This window comes from Lycorma delicatula, chromosome 2, assembly GCF_047948215.1.
Source record: "Lycorma delicatula isolate Av1 chromosome 2, ASM4794821v1, whole genome shotgun sequence".
Classification (NCBI taxonomy): Eukaryota; Metazoa; Arthropoda; class Insecta; order Hemiptera; family Fulgoridae; genus Lycorma; species Lycorma delicatula.
Window position 1 is genome coordinate 84,065,201 of NC_134456.1, and position 20,549 is coordinate 84,085,749.

At 28.8% G+C, this 20,549-nt stretch overlaps 1 protein-coding gene across 1 annotated transcript in view; it reads right to left on the reverse strand.

The window, feature by feature from the left end:
- Positions 1-7,321: 7,321 nt before the first annotated feature.
- Positions 7,322-20,549, reverse strand: part of LOC142318965 (esterase FE4-like) — a 40,824-nt gene continuing 27,596 nt past the window's right edge. The window contains exons 7-10 of the mRNA XM_075355681.1: positions 17,267-17,457; positions 13,681-13,819; positions 11,479-11,611; positions 7,322-7,730 (exon numbers count right to left, since the gene is read on the reverse strand). Of these exons, the coding sequence (XP_075211796.1) occupies positions 7,565-7,730; positions 11,479-11,611; positions 13,681-13,819; positions 17,267-17,457 (629 nt within the window). The 3' untranslated portion in view covers positions 7,322-7,564. The remainder of the gene's footprint in view (positions 7,731-11,478; positions 11,612-13,680; positions 13,820-17,266; positions 17,458-20,549) is intronic.

Consider the following 20,549-nt stretch of genomic DNA (forward strand, 5'->3'; position numbering starts at 1 on the left):
ACGTTGCTCTAAATTCCGATGCTCCATTTTCGTAACGCACAACAAAAACACAACTTCACTGATGGCGCTGTCAAAAATAATGTGTTGGCTGAACGGAGTTGAAACTCGTACTGAGCATGTGTAAGGGATGAACAAACCGGTCTAGCCCAGACCGGTAGTCACAGCGTTGCCGGATCGGTCGCAGTGTTACCAATCTCATTACTTTTTGCACACACCTCGTATATATATATAATTTAACTATGTATGTTTTATAATTTTATATACTTTAATTATATTTACAATCCTCATGAAGATGGCAGAATAGCCGAAAGCGCTCGAGGAAATCAAATGAAATTTTGGTAAGCTGTTCTTAAAATTAGACAAAATAGTTAATATACCAAACGGTCCCATGTTCGAAAAACTTGAAATACTATCCCTTCTATATCTGCTATAGCGCTATCTAGACGGGAAAATAAAAAAGTACGAATAAATAAATAAAATTAGATCATTATACAAAAAGGTAAACCTTTCGACAAAACGAAGGATAAAAGTTTATACATATATATATAAATAGGTGAACAGTTTTTTTTTTAAATTACTATTTCCCATCTTCCGATGACAGATTTTTGTTATTGATCCGCTGGGAGTGAATTTCAGAAGTAGATTTTTTGAAGAAAGAATTAAAGCAAATGTAGTTTGAAATAACCTTTCTAGGAAATATATTAGTTTATTTCCTGAAATAATTAATTCAGAAGCATTAATTTCCCGGAAATATTAATTCCGGTTACCGGGTAAAAATAATAACCGGAGAAACATAGTTATTTATCGCGCGAGATATATATATATATATATATATATGTAAAATCAAAACACATCCCGTCAAGGTTAAGTATTTTTCCATCATTTATTTAATAATTATATTTAACAACGTTCACGCATACAACCACGCCTTTTCAAAACATAGTTTTTTCTCCAAATTTATTCTCAAAATAGGTTATCATTCTTTTTTTAATATTATTTATGAGCAAGTATGACTTTGTGCCTACTACATAAAGTTTCTTTTTCATTTCAATATTAGACATTTTGATTAATTCTACATGAAATTCTATGGACAATTCCATCTTCAACTCTATACAAAAAATGAAATCTGAACACATTCTGTGAATCTTAAACTTTCATTCGATCATTTTCCTACTACATGAAGTTTCTTTTATATTTCAATATAAGATTTTTTTTCTACATCTTATATTGAAGATGAGTTAGGCAACTCTATGCCTAAACATATTTATGTTGAGCTAATGTTTTTTGCATAACATTTATATACTAAATCTTAACGGAAGAGTTGCGATGAACCAAATGGAACACAACTTATTTTTAAATAGTATTCTTAATAGTGTTTTGTTTCTTACTGAATTCATCCTGTAGAATTCGTTATAGGATAAAAAAAAAACATGTCTCGTATTAAAATAGGATCCCTGTAGAAAAAATCTGATTTGGACACAAATGACTTACTTGTATGCCTGTTAATTACATATACGAATTTTTTTTAAATGAAAAGTATATAGCATTTTATTTCATTATAACTTCCGATATTTTATATATATATATATATATATTATATTTAAATTAAAAAAAGTTAAAAAAAAAAGGAAATTAAGTCAGTAACGAACCGATGTGCCTTCCCCTTTTAAGATCCAAATATTTCATTAATTAACATTTTTTTGACCATAAATCTAAAACCGATGAAAATAAGTACCATTTATGATATATCGTTGAAAAGCTCTCAATGAGGGCTTACTACTACAATTAAGAAAAAGTCCAAAATTCAAAAAATTTGGATTTTGAGCCTTTTTATTAGACACTTTGGTTCAGTCGATTGCAATCAGAAGGGGAGGTGCACAACTAGAAGTAACAACAGTCCTAAATCCAAAATTTCAATAATCTACGGCTAATCGTTTTTCAGTTTTGCGAGATACATACATACAAACGTCACGACGAAAATAATCAAAATGAATTCAGAGATGGTCAAAATGAATATTTCCGTTGAAATCTGAAAACCGAAACTTTCCGCGATTACAATACTTCCTTTCGTACAAGAAAGTAAAAATGATATCGAGACCAAGTAACCCACATCTTTACTCGATTTATTTTGAATTGTAAATACACAGGACTTTGACCATACTTGAGCGGTCCGCCGAAAGAGATTTCAGAATAAATTTATAATCTTATTTGGAAAAAATTGGGACATGTAATGTTTTTGTATTATAGTATGTAAAATCTTTATATATATTTCTTCTGTCCGTGTATATGTGACTTAACTCCTCCTAAACGGCTGGACTGATTTTGTTGAAATTTTGTGTGTGTGATTAAGTTGATTCAAGATTGGTTTAGATTCACAATTTTATCCGATAGAAAATGTTTTTTTTTAGTTTATTTATTTATTTATTTGTTGTTGTTGATCTTGGGATGGTTAAGGTTCACAATTAGATCCGGTAGGCAGGGCTGCGATCGCGTTATAGACATTTTTTTTTAAATTTTTTTGTCATATTAGTCAGACCCGGTAGTTGGTGCTGCGATCGGATTCTACGAATTTTTTTTATTTTGTTGCGTTTTTGCATATCAGTTACTTGCGTCTTTAAAATAACGTTTTAAAGTGTAATTAAAAAATATACATTGCGCAAATTTGTAAGGTGCTCATTGAAGTGAGTATTTTATATGATTTTTCATGAATTTTAATGATGTATACACGTGCATTCAATAATAATCAACTTAACCTACAAATTTAAATTGTTAATTCTCATTTGATTCTATGCAACTTATGAAGTATTGAACAGCTCTTTGAAAATAAAAATGTACGTTTGTAAAATAAATTATAACATTTATAAAATTAAAATATAAGTTTTAATAATTATAGTTTAAAACATATTTAAAAAATTGAAGTTATTATTTTTGTCGATTAATTTTATAAAATGATTTTCTAAAAAACAATTATCTAAAATTTGGTAAAATAGATGTTAAAATAAAAAATGATAAAAATTTCTACTAAAATTTTAACTACGTTCCTTTTTTTTAGTGCTTTAATTTTTTTTGTTAATTGATTAATTAAGCTATAACATGGTTATGAAACTTCAAAATTATTAAATAAAAAAAAAATATATATGTAGGTGATACTTTTTTAGAATGATCTTAAGTGAAAATTAGCAATAATGTGGATGAAAATTTATTAATTACACTAATTATTAATTTTACGACGTGTCGATTTTTTAATTCAATTTTCATCTGACATCTCAATATTTAGTGAAAATATTTTAATTATTCAATAAACCCATTACAATAATACAACAATCACAAACTGATAATATCATACTAATAGTCATATTAATGAAATTTCGTCCACATTCCTGCTAATTTTAACTTAAATATAAGTTACTTATATTTATGTGTTGTGTATTTATTACAGAACAATGCCACGTCAGGACAACTCTGTCGGGTCCGCTAGTTCTTGTATGTATTTTATATTTTCATTTAGCATGGTAACTTGTAAATGTGAGAAATGATTATATTCAAATCGTTCTAACTATAGCATCTACTCCTAGTTCGTGTAACTTTCATCGCATGAAAGTTCGTGTATACTCGCTTGGACTAATATTTGTCCTTTCTTTAATTTCAGATCGCTTCAGCGCCATTTAAAATGGACAAGATGCCGAGCAACCTAAATTACTTGAGCAAAAAGATTTTTTTCCGCGAGTACATTTCTAATATAGAGCCTCAAACTTCTTGAAGTTAAAAAAGGTAGTAAAGCGATGTTAGTGGTAGAAACACCCATCCGATTATGTACGAAATTCAAATTAAAAGATAAAAGTGATAATTAATAATTGTTTACGCCATTGCGTAAAGTTGTTTTATTCCAATAAATTCAAGGTTATGGTCGAGTCTTGTAGTTTACAGGCTTGGTAATTTATTTTGCATTTTTGTAAGGTTTATCATACGTGTATTTTTTTTAAAATAGGTTGTTTGGGTTTGTTTTCGATATCATTTCTCTCAGGCTCCAGCTTGACTGACTGTTGCATCATCTTATTGTTGTCAACGTATTTCATATCTCGCATTATTTATTGCTGTTTAGTCTTAATACATATATATTATTCGTAAGCGTTTTTATTCTCACCAATTTCAATATTGTCATAGTTCCTAGAAGTCTATTTCTCTTTGTCTGCCCTGATGTCATTTCTTCAACTTGCGTATTCAGAAATTTATTTTATCAGTCTTACGTAATTCTTTAGTGGTCTGCTTGCTTGTAAATTATTTTTGCTATGTCTTCGTTCCCGAATTCCAAACGTTTTCTCTAATCGTTCTCATACTAACGCTTAGACACTACTCTTGTTGTCAACACACACACACACACACACACACACACACACACACACACACACACACACTTTTCTGTCCATTGCTTTGTTCGCTTCCACTACTTCTCACCATGCCAGCTTTGTTCATTCTATTCCTGACTTTCACGTTGTGCGGATCCTGGTCCTCCAGCCTTGGAGGACCAGGCTTCGATGTTCTCTCTCTCTCTCTCTCTCTCTCTCGTATAATGTTAATACTTTCGCCGTCTTCATACTCTTATAAACGTTGCGGTATTTCTCTGTCGAAATATTCTCTAGTTCTACTCGCCAGTGTTTTGTGACTTCACCGATCTCTATGTTTTGTTTTGCCTAATTTCTTTGTTAAGTTAATCTTCCAATTCAGTATATTACGTCTCAGTTAAATGTGTGCTAATCACTACAAACTACCAATTCTATCGATGCCGAATCTTCTCCAGCTGCTGATTACATTTTCATCGATGCAGTATTCTTTCCAAACTCATTACTACAAATCTGAGGTGCTACGTAATTATTCAACTTCTAATCACAAATTGTTACCTCTGTTATTTTTGATTCGCCATCACAGACTACGCCAAGGATAAACTGTATGCATATGTGCATTTTAATTTCACGAGTTCATTTTTTACCAATATTCGTGTGTTATTAAGGGATGTTCAAATCCTTCACTATTATTTATAGTAAACAGTTACGCTACTAGTAAAATTTGTGAAACATTCAGTTAATCGTAATCGTAATTCACTCCTGATGTGAATTTATGTTTTTGGACTTTGCAATTTTTATATTTTCAAGAAAGCTTATTTACCAAAATGAACTCTATTTATATGTTTACCTATTTCAATTTGATTATTGTAATTAACTCTTTTTATACTAGAATATTATTGTGACCTTTTTTCTTCACTATACTAGAATTACATGTTTTATTTATTTAATGCTAAGTTTGATGTTCATAACATCAAATTAGAAAAGGCCAGTGCCAATAACAAGATTTACTGTAATTTATTTTTCTAAGTTAATGACATTTGTTCATTGCTAATATATTACAGCATATGTCAGTAATGCAACAGTTTCCAGTCATACTATGTTTATTGATGTTATGTTTTTCTAAGTATATAATTGTAAATAAGATGCTTTATGTTCTCTTGTTTTCAGGCTTTTTAAATTGTAGATTTTCAAAATGTGTATTTGAAAAATGTATATTCATGTATTTTCTCATTTAATATCATTGTTCATATGTTGATTCAGCTGATATTTCTTAAGTATCATTAAGTTATGTTAATTTCATAATTTCTTTTAATTTTTAAGGTTATGATTTAACATAAGTTCATTTGTTTTCTTTCTAATTAAGGTCCAATTTCTTTTGGCAAATACGAGCTGTGTGTTCTTTTATTTTTGTTAACTTTACCCAACAATAATTCATTACAAAAACTCTTAGCATACTTCTCTTAGCACATAATCTTAGCATATACTTCTTAGATGCTTTAATCTCTTTCGGCGGACCGGTCAAGTACGGTCAAAGTCCCATTTGTTTTCTATTGTAAATACATCGAGTAACGATGTGCGTTACTTGGTCGATATCATTTTTTCTATAAGGATCCCATTTTAATACAAAACATATTTTTATCCTACAACGAATTCTACAGGATGAATTCAGTAAGATACGAAAAACGATTAAGAATAATATTTAACAATACGCTGTGATTCGTTTTGTTCGTCACATCTCTTTCGTTGAGATCTAGTATGTAGATTGTTTGAAAAAACATTAGCTCAACATAAATATATTTAGCCATAGCGTTATATGTAGAAAAAATGTCACATATAAAATATAAAAGAAACTTCATATAGTAGGAAAATAATCGAATGAAAGTTTAAGCTTGATAGAATGCGTTTTGATTTCATTTTCTGCGTGGAGTTGAAGATTGAATTGTCCATGTAGATAAAGTCATACTTGCTCCTAAATAATCTTTTTTGTAAAGAAAAAGTGATTAGGAGTGATTACCTGATTTTGAAAATAAATTTAGAGATAAATCTTTGTTTTGAATATAAATTCAATATAAATATTAAATAAATCAAGAAAAATACTTGACGGGACATATATATTGCACATATATATTGTAACATACAATATATATGTGTATGTTATACACACGTATTATATTTTGCATATATGTAAAATTTTGAGTTCAAAAATCTCAAAACTACATCAGTTTCATTGAAATTTCGATACGTATGTTACAATTTGATGAAAATTGGTTGGGTAATTCCTGAGTCGTCTCCGATTAGGATCCACTGATCTTGGTCGGACCACTTCTGAAGTCTTCTTTCTTTGTCTGCTTAGCCTTCGGAACCACTGTAAAGTATTACTTCAGAGGATGACCGTTCCTGAGATGTGTGGTTGAAACCCAACCGTCAAATAACACCGGTATTTGCGACCTAGTATTCAAATTCGTATAAAAGTAACTAAAGTAGCCTTTACTAGGACATAAACCTTAGAAATCTAGAATTCTAAAGCAGCTGATTCGCAATGACGAGATTACCATTAGACGTTAGCAAGACGTTAACAAGATTACACCGATAGCCCAAAAAACGTTTGTACCACAGTTTAATAACTAATGGTTTCACCACCTTATGGAATCACTGCATAGCTTTACAGGGCTCTAGATTTACTTCCACTAGATTATTTTGAAGAAGATACTTAAATACATAATGTTTACAAAGAAAAAAAAACAACTGAACATAGATGTAACTGATGCACAACACTTTTAGAACGTCTATCACTAGACTTGGTGTTAGTGGGCTGCCAACCTGTAAAAGGGAACATTTAAACACTACCTACAAAGAAAAATTAGCTTCTAAGATTTATTTCATTATTTAATTTACAATCTATTTTTCCTGTTTTAAAGATTAGGTGATATTGCATGCGATAGTAAGCAAAAAGGAGTAAAATAAATTTTATAAAAAGATTTATATTTTACTTTTATCAAAACTTTATTAATAAATTATATTCTTGAACCGAAATACAAGATTCTTCCAATCTTGTCTTTCTGTAAACCGTTTATACTGAATATACATTGTACTTTTATTTCATATTATTATTTTCTTATTAATTTTTCTTAGTCTACATATTCATTAACGAATAGTATTTCAACATTAATAAAATTTGGTGAAGCAGTGTTATTTTTAACAACCTATGCTGCTGTTTCTGTTTATTGAAATAAATTATTCCGCCATTGTAGACCGGACCAAAAATCATTTCTTTCCCGTAGATAATTTTTTTTAATTTTATATTTGCCATGTTGAATAAAAAAATATTCATAATCAGGTTTAGAAATTGGATTCCACTTAACTGGTTTATCATCAGTATTGGGAAGTCTGTAAAATGTAAATATAATTCGTGATTATTATGATCTCTAGTCTACAATAATAAAAATAATTATAATAATTTATTTTTTGACTTCCTTTTTTAAGCAACTCCCGGCTAACTGCCCAATTACAATCACTGATAAGAGATGAATTTTTCAAGGTTATGAAAAATGTTAAATTTGAATCCAGGATCTATAGGATAATGGCAGAAATGCTACCAATCCACTGGAGAGGCCTGGAATAATAATAACAACATATAAGTAGAGCAAAGGGAAGTGCTAGAGCTACCTTCATCTTTGCCTTAGTGTTTGATTTGTACTGGTCATTGATCAGTGACCTGGATCAGGGGTCGGCAACCTTTTGAGTCGGACGAGTCAAAAATTACAATTTACAAAATTTCAAAGTTTTTATAGAGCCACACATTTTGTTCGAAAATAGGTTTATTAAATAACAATTTATAGGTACTTACACTTATTATTATTATTTTAACGCTAATTTTTAAATAATAAAAGCTATAAAATAGATAAATAATAAAATACGTAATTTATTAAATATATATTTTAATAAAAGCACTTTCGCGGTAATATCCAGCAGTAGTACATTGTTTCTTTTTTGACAATTCTTATTGACTTCAAAAAAGTAGTTAGGTATCATATTTGGAAAAAAAATGTATAATATGCATTTTAGAAATATACTACTTATTATGTTACCTATCTTTCTCCGGTTTTTTTTTATTATTATCATATATATATAAATGTACATACATAACTTTGAGAAGTTAATTCGCTTCTAACTCTTACTAGAATTAAACTATACGTCACAGCCAAAGCACTGGTGAAGACGCCAAATTGTCTTGTGTCGAAAGCGAATTAAAACCTACATAGAAACATCCGACGACGGCGTCATTCGAGAGCTTCTGACGGACTGACGTCAGTGACGACGCGTGTCACGGTGGAGGGGTGCGGTGAAAAGCGAGTACAAGTGGCAAAGAGATAGAATCGGTGCCTAATCCTCGTTAATAGATTCAGAACGATTTTTAAATGTTTTTTTTTTTTTTTTTTTGATAAAATAAATATTTGCGTATGGAACTAAAGAGCCGCAGCTTTACATCCAAAGAGCCGCATGTGGCTCGCGAGCCGCAGGTTGTCGACCCCGACAACCTCAAGAATTAAATTACATTTCAAATTCGCTAAAGCAGCATTCCAATCTTCATTTCACATTATTTTTAATTTAGACTCTTCAGTCTACTTGCCAATAATAAATGTGAGCACAATGCAACCAGATCTTAATAATCTTTTCCAGTCGCTTGTTTTTATTAATACTATTAATTTATACACTTCCTGTCCTGTAGATGATTGTTTTCTCCAGTTACTTAAAGCAGTAGTATAAAAAATTGTATGAATAGAGAGAAGTTTAACTTTATGACCAACATTATGCTGCTATAACCTTTACGGAAAAAAGTTCCCTTTAAGAGAGTTTGCCGTTTTACAAACGTTCTAACTCTGAAAAATTACTGACATGTTAAAGTAATTGATTGATAATCTTAGGTAAAAGTAATAAAATATGAGTATAGAACAGATTAGCATAACATAAAAATTATTCATTAATATAAGAAATAAATGAGTAGGGCAAAATAATGATATATTAAAAAGGTTTACGCTGAATTTTACCAAATAAATGCAAATTTACAATACAGTAATAAAATAAATTGGTAAGTGTAAGTACAAGCAGAAGGATAATTAAGTAAATTTTCACAGAGAAATATCAATAAAAAAAAATTCTTTTGCAAGACTGACTTTTCATTACTTTATTTTTATATTTTTGGGAAAAGAAATATACAAAACATAATTTAATGAGAAAACTAAGAGGTATGGTTTTTTTTTATTTAATATTAAAATCAACTAATCTTCATTAAATTTTCACATGCACAACTTCATATTTACTACTATAGAATACCTAAATTTCAATGAAATTGTCAAGTAGTTTTGCAGATTTTTGAGCCAAATATTTTATAGATAGGCCTAATATATATATATAACATAAGAAAACCCCAATTTCAGTGAGGTGTATTGAAGATTGGTTGAATGATTCTTGAGTTACGCTCAACTGTTTCTTCAAAAAATTTGAAAATGTTTCACTATGCGAGAGCATATAGTACAACACATTTAAAAAACTCAAGAAATTTGTTCTATTCAGAACATTATGTATAAAACATTATATATTTTTTTTAATTGCCCTTTGTTCCAGTTTTCAACTTCACCCTAGCACACTAGATATGTCATGATGTTATCAAATGTGTAATAAAATTAAACTGAGCACAGAAGAGACAATATCATGTTTTATTTTTTGCTTCTACCTGAATAACAACTTTCAGAAGAAAAGATACTCTGTCACTTTAATTTGAATATATGATACAGCTTTTTAAGTTTCTACCTGAAAGTGTTGGACAATAACATTTAACTGCACTCTTGTTTATATTAAATAATGGTTATTTACATTTTCAAGTTTTTTTTTTAGCTCATTTCATTTGGATATCATCTCAGTGGTACTCAGAATTGCTTCTGCTCTATATACATTTCAATAAATATATAAGAGTACAAACAAAGTTTAATCTGATTGATTTTTAGTGAGAATAAAATACAAGTAATAATATGACATAGTATTTTGAAGCTAATTATTCATAGACAACAATCGTGCAAAACTAAAGTAGATCTTATAATAATATCACATTTTAACCAATATACATATGTACATATTTTATTTTACCAGTTCTTGTAGTTATTATATTGAAATTAATTTTAGTTCAACAATTATAATTGCAATGCTTGTAATATTCAACATTACATACTATTTAAAACTTTCCAATATTAACATAAATCATACAGTTTTTAACGTTTAAAAAACATTGCAGCTATTGATCCAAATGAATTTTTTAATTATTACTGAATATATCTATGATTATTTTTAACTTTACTGGATATGCTTTATTTGGGAACTTCTGTATTATAATGAATAATGGATGATTAAGCAACAGTAAAACAAATTAAACTTCAAAAAAGCTCTAAGAATACTGAAAAAAAAAAAAAAAAACATAAAAATGGTTAATATTATATTGCTTCTAAAATTTGCAGTACCATAAAAAAGTAATATTCCAACAGCTGAAATAATTTTAGTTTTAAACCAGAACAAAGTAACAGAAAAGCAAGTCTCAGAAATTATAAACATTTTACAAAAAGAAATTTAATTACATTCAAAAACAAATACTACATCGAATCTAATGGGGGAATACACACACACGCGCGCACGCGCATGCATGCATGTGTGTATATAACAATCATTTTCTTTCTTTTTTTACTTATTATTCTATTGGCTGTACTTTTATTATGAATTATTATATTTTGGATATTTTTTATTTTATTTTTTTAAATGAACTATTTTGTACTTTCTAATACTGCAATGTCTTTTACTGTTTTAATTATTTTAGGCAAATGTTCATTTTGTTACCAATTTTGATGTGAAATTAACTATCCTTTGGTAGTATGATCTGTTTAATGTATAGTAGTATTACATACCAATCTGAATGAAATATTTATTTCTAAATTACTTTTAAATAACTGCAAAACTAAGTCTAATTTATGATTGTATAAGACTTCTCAAAATTTTGGCTTCATTGAAGTAAAACAAAATACAGCGCTCATATCATATATGTATTTGTGCTTAAACGTATATTATTACAACAAAAAAGAAAAGTAATTACCCATGAATGGCAAAATTAGTGAACAGTTTAACCATTGTTTCAGATACTTTCCTGTCAGTTTCAGTAAAACCATGACGCTTTTTTACATTTTTCATTGGAAATAAATAAAGTAAATCATCCATATGACAGGCTCCTGTAATAGGAATCATTAACAATTAATTTAGTTATGCTCTGTTATTTATTAGGAATATATTATTTATTATAATATTAATATATACACAAATTCCATCTTAAAAAATTAGAATAGTTGGAAGACACTTAACTATTTAAGTAATATCATAAACAAGCATTGTGGCAGTAAAATAAGAAATAATATCTTTTTTACTGGATAACTAAACAAGTCAAGTGTATTGGCTTTTGTTGACTGACTACTAAACCCTAAGGCAATTGTAAACTGTATAGTGGGATTTTTTTATCTTTGTTTTATACAAACTGCACATAAATCTGACCATTTATAAAATGGTTTCAAATCACAGTATTATTTTCAACATGGCACTGTGATGAACATTGATTATATAACTTTAATCATGAAATATTAATATTGAGAATTAATTTATAAAATATAAATAATAGCTAACATCTCAGGCAGAATTCTACTGTAATATGTTATCTTTCATATAGAAGGTTCTGGTTTCAAATCCCAGTGAGGCATGATATTTTACACACATGAAAAAAACTTTTTTTTCTCATACACAAACTAAAATTGTGGTAAATTAAAAAATGTAAATAAATCAAGGCTTAATGTACTTATTGGTTTTTATTTTAAATTGTATGATATGTAAATTTAATTCATAAAGACCAGATTTTTAAATTACTGATTTTAAATACTCAAGCTTGGATTCTTGAAAAGCAATTGCTGTATGGTTATTTGTAAATGTTTTCACCATTTGAAATATGACTAACTGTGAGGGTATAATTACATACAAAACTGTATTAAAAAATTACATGAAATTGGACATGCATTAGTGTTATTACAAACTGTCTGAGAGCTGTTTAATCTACAATTATTCATAAGAGCTAGTAAATTAATTGAAAATAAATCTTTCATTCTTAAACTTATGGTTTACAAGGGTGTAATTATGTTTATATTTATGAATATATTAAAATAATTCAATGAAGAAGATTTTGAAAAAATCTTCTTAGTTGATTTTGTTAATCAACAAAATCAACTTAGTTGATTTTGTTGATATACCAAATATATACCCCAATTTATTAACATACCTAATATTTCACTGTAGTTGAAATATTTGGTATGTTAACAAATTTTTTGAACAGATCATAAAAATAATTTAGTGAACTCATAACAGAATTATACGCTTATAAAATGAAGAATCATTGCATTAATAAATAATCAATTTTGATTAAATATTTTCTGCTTTTATCCATATTTTTACCTTGTAGATAATTTTTTAACAATAATTTAAATTGTTCATTTTTATATTCTCTCAAAAAAATATGTTACACAAAGTTACAAATTAAACCTATATTTGCCTCAATTTTTTTTTTGATTTTGGCACATCTTGGCTTAAAAGGTCTAATAAGCTGGATAAACCAGAAGAAGCTGCATAGTAGAAAATTGACAACTGGCATTATTTTATGTATTATTTTACTGCAATATAAGCCTACTTAAATGTTAATAGATTCAATTTGCTTTTCTAATGACATGAATTTTTCCTTCCAAATAGCTCATAAATAATGAATACTTATCATTTCTTATTTTAGTAAATACTTTTTTGAGTTTGATGTTCAAAATATTGCTTGTCTGTGAAATGACTTAAGTAAATATGTTACTTTAAAAACGCTCATCAAGACTGACGTTTACTATTCTCTTTTTCCCAAGTTTCAAGAAATGTGATTTCACTTCATGTGTACAAAATCTGCTAGCAAACAAAAATAAGATTTACATAATTTTAAAATAATGGCTTACTTGTATTCTTTATAAACAATAAAAAGTAAACAGAATTAACAAAAATAAAAAAAAAGTTTGACCATTGTTTTATGCATATAAATAATACACGTATATCTTTTCTTATATATTTTTATGTAAATCTTTACCGATGTAAAATAACATTTATGTAAATGTTCATTTGCTTGTTAATTTGACATTAACTTTAAACAAAATATTTTATAATATTTTGAAGAGAAACTATTAAATAATATTATAAAATTATAAATATTAATAATATCAAATAATCAAGTTACCATACATAAATGTTGAATTAGAAAGTACTTGTGTTACTGATTGTTGGCCTGAATGTGCAAATAAATATGCATATCCAGTTCCTTGGTGTTGTCTTATTGTAGGTAAAATACCTCGCAAAAACCAAGAATCAGAAATCATCTGAAACAGGAAAAAGCAATAAATAAAAAAATTGTAAAAGATAGTTTTCAGAAATGTACAGAATGGTCGGGAAAGTCACCGTACCCCCTAAAATGAGAACTAAAAATTTGTAATGAGTTATAAATGAAAAATGTGATATAATAATGAATTATTTTATTGACTCACTTGATAAATAATATTAATTTTAATGGTCCAATGGGTCTGTGTGTTTGCCTTAATGTTGCATGCACAATTCTACATGTCGCCACATCCTCTCTGATATGCGATGGAGGATTTCTGGTGTTATTTACAGTGTCACGCAACTCTTCATTTGTGGTGTAGCAACATGTAGATACATGTGCCTTGATAATTCTCCATAATGAATTGTCTGGTGTGGTGAGATCAAGACTTTGTGGTGGCCGTGATAATAGAGCCGGTGATGCTGGAGTTAATCCAACATTCTGAAAATTTATCATTCAGAAATGAGTGGACTAATAGAGCAAAATGTTCAGGTGCTCCATCCTGCTGTAACCATACTCGTTCCATGAGATCCTTCTCTTGAAGCTGTGAACCGTGCCTCCAGCATCTCTAAATAAATTTCTGCATTCACTGGCTCGTCAAAAAAATAAGGACCAAACAAATGACAAGCTGTCATTCCAACCCATATCATGACGTGCAATGGATTTCTTTCTTACTCTGCCGCATAATAAGGATTTTCTTTCGCCCAAAATAATACATTTCTAGCACGCGAACTGCGGTAGATTGCACTTTGCCAGTAAAAAGCATCTTTCCATGATGCACTGCAGCAGAAGATTTTTCTAATAAAGCCGGGCAGGATGCAGTGCGACGTTCCATGTCAGCATCTAACAGTTCATTGATGAACATCGTATGAAATGACATAACTTTCAACTCCTTTTTCACATGATCTTCCATTGTCGTCCACGATATATGAAGTTCTGCTGACCGTTTAAGAGTTGATTTCATCAGGGATTGTTCAATAAAAACTGTAACAGCAGCACATGTTTCTAACCACGTTAACTTGAGCCCACTCCATGGCCTATCTTTAACACTGGCTATTCAGACTTATGTTTTTCCCAAGCCAACATTGTTGCTTTTTATGGTAGCGGCTTATTAAAGCGTTGCTGAAACATATCCCTAATTAGCTTCATTGTTTGATTCATATATTGTCATTCATGAATCCGTACACTTGTCACTAACCACTCCTTGACACTGTAACTACTCGTTTCAGCTATTTTAGCACAACTGTCTTTTACGCTGAGTGTGTGATGTTGTAAAAAACTGTTGCTATCTGACCCCCGATGAAAATATTGTATGTTATAAGCATATATGCTAATTCATATATTTCATTAACTTTAGGGGTATGGTGACTTTCCGGCCATTCTATATACACATTTACTTAGTTATGCTTAAAAAATAATATTTATGTTTAAAATAAAAATAAAAATCAGTATATTTAAATTTAACGCAAGTAATCTATAAATGTATTAACCTTTATTTATCTACATTTATTGTTTATGTACCTGCATTTACTTTCTTTCTAAAAAAGAATCATGGTGCGTTGGTAAGTTTGCTGTATGTACTCAAATTTTTATTTTGAAACCCAATGCATACAACATTTACAGCAAATAGAAGAGGCATGAGACTATTTGCAGGATATTGCTTATTTTTTCTTTTTTTTTAAATTAATTATTGTTTTGGTTAAACGAAATGATTGTGTTGAATAAATGCTCTGAAATAATCATATCAGCTTTTTTAATTTTGTTTTATTTAAAATTTATTATCTGTTTAAATAAAAGTGATAATATAGGTTTAATAAATTTATTGATCTTTGGGGATAAAAAAGGAAAACATTAGGGTTAGAGCTGTGTTAAAAAAAAAATCACAACCCAAGAAACTGCTAAAAATGTTCAGAATTTTGAAGCTTTTCATCCTAAAAGTTTTCTGTTGTTGATAGTATGCTAAATTTATGAAGTTATTTAGTTACAACTGGCAAAAAACATTTAACAAAATCAGGTGCAATGAGATATAAACCATGTAACATTTTCATGGTGGGCCATAAGGCTTGCCTTCTTTCTAGTTTCATATCATAATGTGTTTATATTTATGAGCATACTTTCTTAAATTCTCTCAGATATTGGGAATCACTATTATAAAACCATTTAATAAAAGTATATTGTGGAGTATTGTCTACAATATAATAAAATATCTCATACTAACATTTATTTTTTTTAATGTATGCCAGTTATTTTATAAACATGTATTTTCCAATGAGTGTAGATAATTAATAAAAATTGTTAATTACTTAAGAACTTCACTTCAATTGTATTGTTTATGTACACTGAGCTTTTTTTAGTGATTTATACAATTCTTTATCCACAGCTCACAAAAACTTGGCACACTTGACATTCATTATCTTTTCTTACTCTCTGCTATATAATTTTGATACTACAAAATACAGTTCATATTGCAAATATTCATTCAATAATTATAAAAGTCTTCAATAACTTTTTTGCCATTAATTTTTTTTTTTTTTTGGGTGAATAACGTAGGTTTTTGTCACTCCAAAACCCATGACCAACAAATTACAGATGAATATATAACAATATAATTTTAAAAAAGTTTTAAAAAAAGAGCCTCACTCAAGAGTTCAACCTTTAAGTATTTTTCTGTGTTGGTTTAAATGTAATTCTAAAGATCCTTTTTCTTTTAGCAACGAAAGATTAGAATGTGATCATTTGTATCACTCAAAGTAAAACTACCAGAAACATCAGAAGAATGAGAAAGTACACTGGAACACAATCATTTTTATCACTTACAAGACTAGCACAAAAATCAGAAAAACTTGAAACTAGATTGGAATGTACTTCATCATTCAAAAATATACTGAATATTAAATAAAATTCAACTCAAGGCAGACTGTCTGGGGAAGAACTTTTTCAACAAACTCAGGTTAAGATTATATATGGAACTTAAGTAGCTTATTTAGCATAACGACACTAAACACATCACTAACAACAAGAAGAACTACAATGGAACTTTTCCATTGTCGTGGAGCCAACTTGAATGCAGACGATTGTGTAATCAAGCAAATTAACATAACAGCATGTGAAGCATGTTATCAGACAACATTCTCCATCTGTCTCTCTTAGTCAACTTCAAAAAAATACATTTGAAATTGTACATCTTTGAAGCAACTAATTTTCTAATGAAGACAATTTATTCCTGAAAATTTTTGCATCATATTGCATTGTCATCTACAATAATTAGGTGCAAATTTTGAGCTAGCTCAGTTAACAGGAAGAAGGTAAAGATCAATGTCCAAGTTTTGACCATCTTGCCATTGATAGAAAAACTTATACAAAGAGTGAGTTAAACAAAAGCATATAAAAAAAATGCCAAAATTTTTATGCAACCAGAAAACTTGAAAAATCTTTAAATCATACTTACATTGACAAAATCAGGAATCACATTTTTATCAATAGTATGGTTTTTAAAATAGTAATTTCTTATAGAAATTGATACATTATCAAGATCTGAAGCAGAATCTTCATAAAACATCATTGCTGGAGCAATTTTTAACCATTTCTGATTTATTTGAGAAAACAATGCATCAATTCCTTGTTTTTTTCCAAAAAACTCTGAAAATTAATACATAAAGATATAAATTCTGTTCTTTTCATATATGCATATAATTTTCTAAAAGCATTGCGTATTCTGAATATCTGAGAATGAAAAAAAGAAGAAAGTTATAGCTTCCTTATCCAGTAAACTTTTAATTTCAACAGTTATGTATAAATCATTTATTGTATATAAGCAACTTAAATTATTTCTCATGAAAACAGAAAATAATACACTCAGGGATAATTAACTATTTTCATCATAGAAATAATGGTTGCAGAAATAATCATGGTCAGCTGTATAATTAGACTATGGTTATTAGCAAAGGTCAAGCAAGCCTTTTTTATTACAAATAATACCCTCACGAATACATATGTACATTCATGTATATGTACAAAAATTTAATTTGCCTGAATTAAAATCAGTCAAATATTCATTCTATTTGTCTAGGTAAATAGGATGTTCCATAATAGAAGCTAGAACACTATCTGCCTAAAGATAGTATTTGATTGATTTACACAGGAAAAATTTTACTTGCCTCCAATATATATAATTATTTTCTTTTAGGTATTTTTCATAAGAAAGCTACCTATTGTAATGGGTACCATGATTCAACTTCCAGAAAGTTTCGACATATCTTTGCGTTTCGCATCCCCAGACCCCAAAACCACCATCAGCTCAAAATTTTATATATCCAGAGTGGTACAAAAGTCGCAGTATAACCTATTATTTCAGAAGTCATGAAGAAAATGAAACATTTGGATTCACCAACATAAATTTGGTATGAGGGCCCACCTTTGGGGCATAATACAACAATGACCACCATTTTGAAATCCGTCATTTTGAATTGCCATTCATTTATTTAAATGGGAAGGGAGTAATGTGACATATCAAAACAGATTAAAGTTTTACCAGGAATTCATTTCTGCAATCAGATTTTACATAACTGTTACAGTGTAGGAGTTATTGGCATCCAAAAGTTTGAAAATCTTATTCTTTTGCAGGTGACGTATGATGGCTTTGACAAAGGAAAAGCGAATTGAAGTGATCCTGTTGTCTGGTGAATGAAGCAGTTGAGTTGTTGCAGCAGATTTCAATAGGTGACACCCTGAGAGACCACCAATTTTGCATAACACTGTTGCATATCTCATATCCAAATTCAAAGAAACTGGAAATGCGTCCGCAGTGGTCGTCCCAAATCTTCCACTGATGAGAACCTCAATGATGGTCTTAACTGCCTTTGCGAGGAACCCATAACATTAGTTTCAAAGACAAAAAATCATACCTCCAATAATAGGCACAGTATCGAATCGGTTTAAAGTGGTCATTAGTCCTCTAAAGATTACCTAAAACTTTTGTATTAAAAAACATTTGATATGATCAATCCTTATGGCAAGGATGGCCAAAATGTTGCTGGAATTGTAAGAAGATGGGGTTTGTCGTATGCTAAACATGTGAAACTTTTTTTACATGAAACCATTGTCATATTGATTAAATTTGAAGATTTTTTTTACTTTAAGGTGGAAATCTTTTTATCCCCTACTTAGCATCAGTGAAATCTACCTCCACCTTCCAGCATGACGAAGGGAATTTTTAAATTGCCCAGTAACACCTACTACCCCAAATATAGTAAGGCATTTAAAATCAAGCAGATCAAGAATTTCTTTTTGCACATGAATATATTACTGAAATGACCTACAATTAAGGTAGAGTCAATAAAACATTTATATTTTTATTAAATATCGATTTTGGAATTGTTTTGGAAAGATAAGCAATTAGAAATTAGATGTACGAAAAAGCATGAGTAAAAACCATATTTTTTTGAAATGATAAATGGTATATTTCTTGCAGTTCAATTAATTTCTAAACATAAACAAGCAAATAAACAGTTACTGGCATTAACTGCCTGCAACAGGCAATGCTTACAAAATAGGCATTAATATGCACCGTTTCTTTATGATTAGTTATAAAAAGATAATTATAAATTTATAAACACAGATGTATTCTTCTGCTAAGTAAATTTCAGTAGTAGTAAAATGCATTAGAGTTATGACTGTCTAGAAGAGTATGTTATATTTTTTAGTTTGTTTAAAGAAAAAAAGTTCATTATTTTCCATGCTTTTCATTCTCACCTTATTGTGCGAGAAGAATTATCAGGTTTCATTTCTCAAACTGTGAAAATGAGGAAGAAAATGATAATGCACATTTATACAAATGTGTTACATAAAATCTAACAATGTTTTGTTGAAGTACATTTTCCTAAGTTTACATTAATGTAATTAGACTCAAAGGTAGTTTTACTCATTACTAATTTTTAAGTTTGTAAAATAGTAATAAAAAAAAATCAGAGCAATGACAACAAAAGTTATTATTGGGAAACTTATAATTTTTTAAATTAATTTTCATATTTTTTAAATAGTATTTGTTGTTAAATTTAATTTGTATAATGATAAATTATTATCTTTCATTATAATTTTTCTTTACTACAAAATGTCCTAACTTATTAAATAAATAAGAATTTAAAAAAAAATCAGTATACCTATCTAATTTTTACTGTTAAAATATAAAATGTATTATTCTGTTACTTAGTACACCAGTTTTAGTACATGATTATTAATTAACCAACTTCTTTGCATATTATACTTATTTATTATTTATTTATATTTGTACACTTATTTATAGTCGGGATTGATTATTGGTTTATTATATGTTGTATAAGAATAATAATAGTTTTATTTATTATATATAGTATATACAAGTATAATGGTGCTGCAGAAACAGTAACCCATTTTAAGCATGAAGAATTAGAACTACATATAATTAGTTACACTGTATGAAAAAACATTTCATACCATTCCTTACACTTGTTCCTTTTTGTAAATTATGTCCTTCAAGTGACCATCATAATTGGAATGCTTGGTCATTGTGGATAATACACTTCGCATTTCAGGAATCCCCACAAAAAAAAAACACATGCCGATAAATCGGGTGTTTCATGGTTTCATTTATCAGCTTGTTTCATGGTTTGGACATGACCAAACCAGGAAACAAGATGCTCTGGAAACATTTTTTTTAAGATTGTTGTGAACATTCTTGCTGTGTAAGCGTCCTG